We start from the raw sequence: 10,515 nt of genomic DNA on the forward strand, positions 1-10,515 counted from the left end.
CATATCATGAAATTCCTCCATAAGGTGTATAAAGTCCTTACATAATGAAACGTTATGTCTTTATTACCTTAGAATGAGCTATTTCTATCTACATACACCGCGGGTCCCCTTACATGGAATTGGCCTTGTTGTTTCTACAGTAGCCCTGAACGGACAAACTGCTCTACAGAGCGCATTTCATAAATTCATTATCTCATTTGGCAAAGAAGCGGAAATGTGAATACATCTTTGTCACAGTGCAGCACTGAGACATACACATACAGTACATGGTGTTATTGTGAATAAGTGTTGTGTTAATATTGTTTGCTACATGGAAATAACCACAGACACATGTTCTTTTCATCAAGCATCATTTAATGGAAATACAATAACATAGATTTTATACACTTACCAGTTTTGTTAGGCAGAGCCAAACCTGTTTAATGTTCAACCTGGACTTTTATGCAAACACTGGCAGCCATCTTAGGTGTGACATCAGCAGGGTCACAACCATTATACCTGCCAATATTAATTGTTTGTTGTAAAGTTTATATGTTGAATGGTAAGATGTTGTTGAGGTATGTATGTTATTTATCGTAGTAATATGCATATTTATTTCAATTTTGGTTCACAACTATGTGTATTACGTATGGGTTTTACCTCCAACATGGTATGATCCGGAGGCGGAGCCTAGGATATAAAATGGCTCCCAAATCACCATGAGGGAGGTTGGAACCTGCTCAGAACAAAGAGTAAGGTCGGTTGGTTTAGAATGTTAGAGTAAGACTGGATATGTGCAAACAGATGCTGTTCAGACTTTTGTGGTTTAGCTGAATGAGCCTGTATATTGTTACATTTTATTTACTTTGTTATTTTGATACTTTGCTGTTGATGCATTCTTGGCTGGCTTTTTCATATTTGAAAGAGGAGGAACCATTAAAACTCTCTTCATCATACCTACAATCTCTTATGTGTCACTTACTAACCCATTGCTCGGGACATCCTGTGAACAATCTTAGTCTTGTGTCAGCCCCATTAGTTCTTCTAAAGGGAGGGGTGGAGGGAGCCGTTGGTTGCAGTTCGCAACCTCACCACTTGATGTGGCTCATTTTTATACACTGGACCTTTAAAGCACTTTACATAAAGGTAAAAGCATTGAAGTCTTGTGAATAACCTGCATTTATCCTGTCTAAAAACATCTGCAAGTTCTAGCCCTAAAAATAACACAATGGAACATTACGTGCTTAATGTACTTTTCTTTTTTTATCAGAAACTTTTAGATGCCTTTGAGGACCAGAATGTGGATGCATTTACCGACGCCGTAAGAAATGCCTCCGTTTATCCTTCCTACTCTATTCAAATAGATAACTGATGACATATTCACAAAACATTTTATCTTAACACTAAGAGCTCTCCTAAACAGCAGTAAACGTTTTTAGGATGACCTCGTTGCTATGTATAGTATAGTTATAGTGATTTTTGGAGGAATTTATTCTGCAACTGTGTTTCCATCTCCCATTATCCGCATTAACCCTTTTTCGCAAAAATTAAAAACCACCTTAAGCGAGTCTAAAAACTATATATTTTTAACTATATGTTCATATAAAGTATATGTTCAGCTAATTGTAAGCATTTTGCTTGTCTCATAAACAGTTAGCAGATATTAGTAGTCTTTATGGTTAAGCTCATTGTCATGAAATCTTTCTTAAATGTTTACGTTTCAAGGAAGACTGCCAGTGTTACAGCCATTTTAGGATTGTTGTGAGTTGGTCTTAGGACTTAGGAGTCCTCTTCACTACACCTAACGTCAGTTTTAGGAGCTAGTTTTAGCGCTAAAATGCTTTGTGAAATACTCTTTGCACAAAAAATTAGGAGTCCTAAAATAAGGACAGATTATTTTTAAGAATAAAATCTTTAAAAAAATCAGTAAATTAGGAGCTACTTTTAGCCTTAAGATGTTTTGTGAATACTGGCCCTGATCTTTTAAACTGGTGCTTCTTATCGTAAGGTGGTGGTGATATGGCATCACCACACAACACTGATATCAACAATACAATTTTGGAGGAATAACAGCATGTTTAACAGACTTTCCTCATGTTACAGGTGAAGGATTACGACACCATCTCACGACTGGATCAGTGGCTCACTACAATGCTGCTCCGCATCAAGAAAACCATACAGGAAGATGAAAGTGACCTTCGCTAAAACCCTCTTGCCTCAACTCTGCCATGTCTTTAGTTTCCGCTTCCTTTCAGTCGTGCATTTAACACCGTGACTTCAGTACGACGGCAGACCGTCACCATCTCTCTTTTACCTCCTGAACCTTTCAGCACCAGCTCTCAGTGCCTTAATACCTTCGCTTTATCCGTGCTGCTCAGTCATGGACGCCGTCGTACCGCCAGACCTCAAAACACACTACATGAAGGCTGGTTGTTTAAATGGGATTTACAGATGTTGCATGAGAACTGAAATGAGTTCCAGTAATAATATGGGGTGCCGTGCACACCAAGCTTTAGAAGGAGACATTGCCTTGTGCTCGACTGACATAGAGCAAACCTGTCTTACTGTGCACAAAAAAAGCCTTCGTTCGAAATAGGATTCCCTGCAGTGGCACGTATATTTTTATTCTTATCAGAAATGCCACGCTTTGTATCTCTGCATATTTTTGCTTGGCGTTTCCTGCATTGACTCACTCTGAAAAAAATGTTTTGTAATGCTTGTAACTTTTTATTTTGAAATAGTGTAATGTAAAAAGAGAGTGAAATGATGATTTAACCTATACAGGCCTCATATAATGCTTCAATGTGTTTTTTTTGTATTTTCCTCACCCACCAAAAAGAAAGACATAAGTGGTGAGGTTAAAATCACTTTTAATGAATTCTTTAAATAAAAACTCTTGTTAGTTCTCATCTCTGGCAGCCCGACAAACCACACATAGGAAAAAAGACAAAATTATGATGATGGTTTTCAAATAAAATTCTTAGTTTACTGATAAATGTGCTGTTTTTTTGCTATTCCAAATTTTGTCAGATTCTCACTGGCTCAACTGCTTAGATAATTAATCCCATAAATGACTAAACAGGTTTTTTGTTTTTGCTTCCGTATAAAAGCTATTTTGTAAACTTAACATTCACCATTTTTAAGTTCCTAATTTTATTCTGATTCTGAATCTTACTGGACATATTTTTTAAAACATTTTTCACATGTGCCAAGTTGTGTGTCAAGCCATTTTTGTCAAAAATCGATGATTGAGTGATTCAGTGAACAATTTCCAGTATTTCTTGCTTGTCTTGTGTTACCATTGTTACATGACCGTTCAGAAATGAAAACAGTGGGCAACAATGAATGGGGAATGAGCGATGAACAATGATCAGTAACAGGAATATACAAATTTAAAATATAAACATGGCTGTTTTTAGCAAGTCAAGCATAACGGAGTATGTTTTCCCAAATGTGTTCATACTATTAGCTGACTTTGCTGACAACCTTTCAGTCAATGCACTTGTCCTATAAAAAGACTCATAAAGCTCAAAGCTATATTATCATAATCCTGATAATTGCAGTTAGGAGAGATATCATATATTACAAATTAATACACAACTTTTAAAATAACTTGATACATTTATTACATGTCACTTATTGAGTTTTTAATTACTATTAAAAAGTGATTAAATATGGTTTAAATACATTTTCCATTTAACGCAATTTATAAATGGTAAATTTCCATAATTTTGGCAATTTTTTTATTTTACTTAATATTTTACTTTTTTTGTGTCAAAATTGTGCAAAGACTTAGGCAAATAAAAAAAAAGTAAATCCTACTAGTTGTTTGTTTTCAGTGTTGGTAGCACAGGCTAAAGCAAATTCAGGCATCCAAGTAGAAGTCTGTTCAATATAAATTAGTTGAAAAAGTCAGGTGGTGCAACCAGGAAGTGTTTGAAGTCATTTGGTTTTACCACCTGAAATTTTATGAGTGGGGAAGTCAAACAACCTGTTAAAAAAACTCATTGAAATGTTATTCAAAAAACAAATCTGTTTCTCACTCAGAAATATGAATTACAAAAAAACAGTTTTTAGATGCTTATTGTGTCATTGACCCATAATTATAAAAATACTTTTATCGTGCAGCGACCATTTAAAGCAATATTTCACTGACACAAAAATAATATATATTAACGGTTCTGTATTATCAATGGAGGAAATCCAAAACAAAGTTTGGCTGCTACAGCGATTGAAGTCTGCCCTGAAAAGTCTGCCCTAAAGTCTGCATAACTGAAAAAGCTGCCTGGAGATGTTGCAAACATAATTCAGCTTTTATTATTTTCACAGATAATAACATACAATACATAGGCTATCAATAAATAACAGTCATTAAAATGCTTGAATGAATAGGATATTGGTTAACCTCTGATTGAAGTATAACCCTAAACACTTCCTGACAACAGTGAAAAAAGCCCCTCCTGTGTGCTTTTTTTTAATGTGGTCATGTGATTGACATGGTTTGTGCTGAAAACAGGACATAGATTAACAGGCTGTCATAACTGAAGACAGCACTCAGTGTTTCTGGTATTAAAGTTGTCATTATATTTGAATGCATATACTGTAAAAGTACATTCAGTAGACCAGCCATTACAACTTGCTGTTGTATGGTTTCTGTTATTTCTACACTAGAACCCCTTTTTTGCTGCACTCGAAAAACGGTATGGTATGCAATGCATACATTCTGATCTATGTCTGGGATGTCTTCATGGGATCCATTTGTTCATTGACCTACATACGTTACTCACAATACCTATGGGCCCACATCGGCCCTCCAACATTTCTGTCGACGGGGGTGGGGGGATGGTTGGTTGTGCATGGATAGGTCTGTCAACCGGAGGGGGGGTAGTGGTGCATGGTTAAATCTGTCGACGGGGAGGGGGGGTGTAATCCATACGTGTCTTTTGCATTCGCGTTGCATGCATTCGCATTTACAATACGTCCGTCTGAGCGGCTAAAGCATCCGTACCGGCCCCAAATGATAGCGGACCACTGGGAAAACGCCCGGAACGCCAGATGGCCAGTCCGCCCCTGGGCTCACAAGTTTTCAGTCTTTTCAATGTATTAACTTGACAATAGGCGGTTTCATCAGACACGCACCCGGCTCAAAGTTAACTTCTGGTCTGTGTTTGGTTATAATACAACAATTTATTTTGTATAATTTTTTTTTATATTAATATTTTATTGTACATTAATTGTATTGAATTACATTAAAACTATATTCAACAGTTATTGATTCTTAGTGAAGGTCAACTGGAAGTTAAGTTTGGGCCACATAAGGTTTGTTTATGTTCTTGCTGGTGAAACCATCTATAAACTATATTAATTAACTTTTTCATGCTCATTTGATCAGCTTTATTGTTGTCAGTTTTATTAATATCCATGTTCATTTTAGTTTAATTTTTAGCAGTTTGTTTTGTGCTTTTGTCATTGTATTATTTGTTTATTTTATTTTATTTTTATTTATTTTCAGTTAATCATTTTACTGCCTCAATTTAAACTATTTTAGACAACATTTCTTATTTTATGTTATGTTTAGGCTGATATTCAACGCAGAAATGTTTTTACAGTTTTAGTAACAGTGTAGTTTTTTTCCTTCCCATAAACACAACATTTGCAGTTAATGTTTATACACAGAAATATGAATGTATTAGTAAACTATAGTAAAATAATCGTGCATTGGATAGAGTAGTGTCCATATTGTCCATGATATCTGGCATTTTTAAGAACTTACGTGTGCACGCGCACTTTTAAGTGGCCAATATCGCAAGTATGGGTATTTTGACACGCACTAAACTCATTTACTGATGCTGTTTTCCCATTCTTAACTAGCGAAAAGATAAGTATTTAATCAAAAAGAAGGTCTATATTAATACACTGCGGTTGCTGCGGTTTCCATTTCCAGTAGGCTACAGCTGCGTCCTCCGGAGGTTGATTATTTCAGGTTTTATTTCAGAAAAGCAACCGTTACATTTCGAGGTAAGAATGAAACTACAATGATTACGACTTAAGAGATATAAATGCTAATTTGATCAAGTTTTCTAACTACAACGAGACAGCCTCGATGCCTATACAAATGCGGAAATCTGAGACGTAGTTCTGATTACTCTATGGCTGTGTGATCACATGAGAATCGGTTCTACAGAACGATTCGTTCGAGAGTCGAATATGAGAGGTTCAAGTCGATTGATTCAGTGCACAGGTGTGTGGGCTTATCCAAACTAACCAGCCATAGGTGATGATGGAAAAGGGTGGGGTGTAGTGTCTTTCGTCTCTGTTCAGATGTCACTTAGAAGAAACGGCTGGTGGTTAATAAAGTTATTTCCTTTATTTCTGGTCACACTCTGAAGATCGTCTGTTTGCGCGGTGAAGTGTGAAAATACATCTGAGGGTGAGTTGTCGGTTTTTCGTACAATATATATGTGCATGTGTTTAAATACTAGAGCTAGTTGATGTTAAAACACTTTGAAACGGTGATTTCTCATCAGAAATGAATGGTTTCTAAACCAATATACCGACGTTCTGTGTGTGTCAACCTAGCGAGTTGCCTTCTTATCTTGTTATTAGTAACTTACATAATATATCAGGTAGACACTCGTTGCGTTTTGGTCACATATTGTCTGTCTCTCCCTGAGCTCAATGCATTTTATCCTCACGAGAGTGAACCTCAGGTTAGAGCTTGTTCTTTTTAATTAATCCCTTAAGACCAGATTTCCAATAAACGTAAAGGTTGTATTTCATTTTACATCAATATAAAATAATATTGTGTGCCAGTACATGTTTATTTCTATTACTAGTAATAATGAAGAACATGTGCACTATGTATGGATGCATTAATAAAGTGTAAAGTGTTGAAGCCGCTCATTTCCTTCCACACAACCCACAGATTCTGAGACGTCACTTTGTGTTCTGATATGTGTGGACAATTAATAACGTTTGACTGTAAATGGAACAGTATATAAACACGCTGTTTTTTTATTAACTCAGTCAAATTTTCGGGGTAACACTTTAGAATAATGGTCCGTTGTTAACAAGTAACTATGCAGAAAGTAATAGGCAGTACCCAATGAAATATATCTCTATGGATAGGCTATATATGTAGAATATATCCATTCCTGTTTTGGTATTTGGCTTTTGGTATTTGTATTTATTCATAAATTAGTTTCCACAAACAACCTATTTTTTCACTTTATGTACGTTAATGTTGAGATTAGTAATTAATTGTTTTTTCTTTATTAATTGGTCATAGTTCGCAAGTAGTTGTCAATGATGGCATTTTTCTTTAGTAATTATCAAATACCAAATAAGGAACTACCTTTGTCCTAAATTAGCTATTACTTACTGCTTAGTTAATCTTGCTTCTATATTAGTTAATAGTATTAAGGTAAGTGTTAATGTAGTACTGCCTATTACTTTCTGCATAGTTACTTGTTAACAACGGACCATTATTCTAAAGTGTTACCATTTTCGGTTGCTCATATTGACTTATGGCGTCTTTACTCAGGCGAGTTAAAGCGTCTCTGTGGCGGATTAAATTTCTGTGTAAATGCATTTATGACGCTTTAGATCCGCATTAACGGTCAGTGTAAATACACATTTTCGTGGTTTTATGCCGCGTCAGATTCGGTTTCTGTGCTGCCGTTGCTGTGTAAAGAGGCCGTTAGACATTCTCACTAGTGATACTGTGTTTTGTGTTTACCAGGCACGTGGCTGACATCAGTGGGAGTACGATTTTCAAGTAATGGTTTCCTCAGAAATACAGGAATTCATTAATCTGGATGTTCTGGTCGTGCCTGTAACGCTACAATTGTGACAACATCTACCGCAATAAGCAACAAATAACCCCTGAGGACAAGTCCCCCATCACTTCTTCGGGAAAAACAAAAGGACATCTTTACAAGTGTGTGCTGGAGTTGTTGTAAAATGAGAGTGAAGTGTTCAAAGTTCCTCATTATAATATTAGCCAGCAGCCTGTGCCTTGTTATTTTCTATTCGAAGCTGAAGAATGTGGCGCCCTCTCCAAGAGATCTGACTGAACTCCCGTCAGTCACATCATCCACCCTGAAAAAAACCACCACCACCACCACCACAGTAGCAACAACCGTCAAGAAAGTCAAAAGTGTTATGCCATATAAACTTCCACCTCTGAATATTTCTGAGAATTTCCAGAAGTTTATTCCAAAAAACGGTGCCTTCTGGAACCGTAAACTTCATGCTCTCCTCAGGCAGTTTGACGCTGCCAGAAATCAAACGCTCGACGACCCGCGCAACAGGTTTCGGTGTCAACCTGAGAGTTTTGAATTACTGCAAACAAACATTCAAGATGTTCAATCATACCCTTCCCTCTACCGTGACTTTCTTAAAGGCATGGAATGTCGGGATCCGCCCATTTTTATCGATCAGCCTGGAAAGTGTGTGTCGGGGAACAAAGCAGAGCATATTTTCCTTCTCTTTGCTATTAAATCTGCGCCGACGCACTTTGAGAGGCGCCAGGCGGTGCGAGAGACCTGGGGAAAAGAAGGCGCGTATGAAAATGGGGTGCAGGTGCGAACTGTCTTTCTGCTAGGTCGATCGTCTATGGATGATCCCAGTCTTGACAAACTCCTTTCGTTGGAAGCTCAAGAGTTTCGAGACCTTCTCATTTGGGATTTTCAAGACTCGTTTTATAACCTGACACTGAAGGAGCACGTGTTCTTCAAATGGATGCTGGAAAGCTGTCCTCGCGTGTCTTTCGTCTTTAAAGGTGACGATGATGTTTTTGCGAACACTGAAGCGATACTGAAACACTTGGAGTCTTTTGAACCTACGCAGGAGTCGTCTCTGTACACCGGGCAGATCATTTTTGAAGCCTCCCCATTACGTGACACTAAAATCAAATATTACGTTCCTCAGTCTTTCTACGAAGGCCCGTACCCACCGTATGCTGGGGGTGGTGGCTTTCTCTTTTCTGGAAACCTTCTCCCGTCTCTTTACCATGTTTCCTTCTACATACCTTTCTTCCCTATTGATGATGTGTACACGGGAATGTGCTTTAAAGCCCTTGGAATCACTCCAGTGAAACATGGTGGTTTTAAGACGTTTGATATCCGCGAGCAAGACCGAGAGAACGTATGTGTACACAAAGACCTGCTCCTGGTGCACCAACGGAACCCTCAGCAGACGATGAGACTGTGGAGGAATATGCACAGCTCCATGCTGACCTGCTGACAAGTCGTTTAAAAAGACCATTCTGTTCAACCGAAAAAGCTTTGTGAAAAATGTGGTTTTGTCAGACTCTGTAAATTGAAGCTTTTTTTGCTTTCGTTTGGGTTGAAGTAACTTGGGCTGTGAATTTGTAGAGGTTGAAGATTGTACTTGCAGTGCAACTTGAAGTTAGTGCTGTCTAAGTGATTAATCACAATTAATCGATTGAAAAATAAATGTTTACGATATATGTACATGTTGTGTATATTTGTATGTACTGTAAGGAAATGCACACATACATGTGTGTGTATATTTAACAAATATTTACATAAATATATATACAGTAAATGTATATGCAAATATAATGTAGAAATATAGGCTACATTACACGTATTTCTTAAATGTACATATATACAAAGCTTATATATATATATTATATACACACATATGCCACACACACACTCACACATTTATTTTGGAATCAATTAATCGATTTGACAGCCTCGTGGTAAATATTTGATTTCTGTATTTTTATTTTATTTATGTAACCGGCATGGTGTCCACCTGTAGGATTCTGTGCAATTAAACTGAGCCGCTTTACAGGCTCACGATAGGTCACGCATAAATTAAAACTTTGTCATCATTCACCCTCATGTCATTAAAAATCCTGCATGACTGACTGACTGACTTTTGCAGATCACAAAAGAAGATAATTTGAAGAATGTTAGTGTCCAAACAACATTGACCCCCAATGAATTCCATTGTATGAACACAAAACCACTGAGACATTTCTCCACTGAGTCAAATATGGGTTTTGAAGGTGAATGAAAGATCACAAGTTTTTTATTTTTGTGTGAAGTTAGATTCTGATTCATTCTTTTTGTGTTCATGGGCAGTTATTATAGAGAATGTGAAGCTACGTCATATTTTTTTTGCGGTTATATGTATGTGTTTATGGTTTCATTTTATTGTGTTTTGAATGGGTTTATTAAATTGCACAAAATTGAAAATGTCTTATAAGTTTCTCATCAGATGTCTTGTTGTGCATTAATGTTACAATAATATATATATATATATATATATATATATATATATACTGTATATATATATAATTCTCCAGGAACATGGGCCTCATGGGAGCTGAATGTCTTGCATGAGGCGTTATTTGTTAAGCGTTGTTGTACTGCTTGTTATGTATGGAAAAAGGAAAGTTAATTCCTCCTTTCATAAAGTCATAAATTCCACACGTGATGCTGAGCTTTAAAAAGGAGGAAGCAACTGTGGTTTTGAACCTTATATTATTGTGACATGATG

At 36.7% G+C, this 10,515-nt stretch overlaps 1 protein-coding gene across 1 annotated transcript; it reads left to right on the forward strand.

Annotated features, from left to right (window-relative positions):
- Positions 1 to 6,241: 6,241 nt before the first annotated feature.
- Positions 6,242 to 10,209, forward strand: b3gnt2l (UDP-GlcNAc:betaGal beta-1,3-N-acetylglucosaminyltransferase 2, like). Its single transcript, XM_057341577.1, has 2 exons — positions 6,242 to 6,409; positions 7,721 to 10,209. The coding sequence occupies exon 2, from the start codon at positions 7,942 to 7,944 to the stop codon at positions 9,223 to 9,225; it is 1,284 nt and encodes a 427-aa protein (XP_057197560.1). The 5' UTR covers positions 6,242 to 6,409; positions 7,721 to 7,941; the 3' UTR covers positions 9,226 to 10,209.
- The last annotated feature ends 306 nt before the right edge of the window (positions 10,210 to 10,515 follow it).

Source organism: Triplophysa rosa, linkage group LG9, assembly GCF_024868665.1.
Source record: "Triplophysa rosa linkage group LG9, Trosa_1v2, whole genome shotgun sequence".
Classification (NCBI taxonomy): domain Eukaryota; kingdom Metazoa; phylum Chordata; class Actinopteri; order Cypriniformes; family Nemacheilidae; genus Triplophysa; species Triplophysa rosa.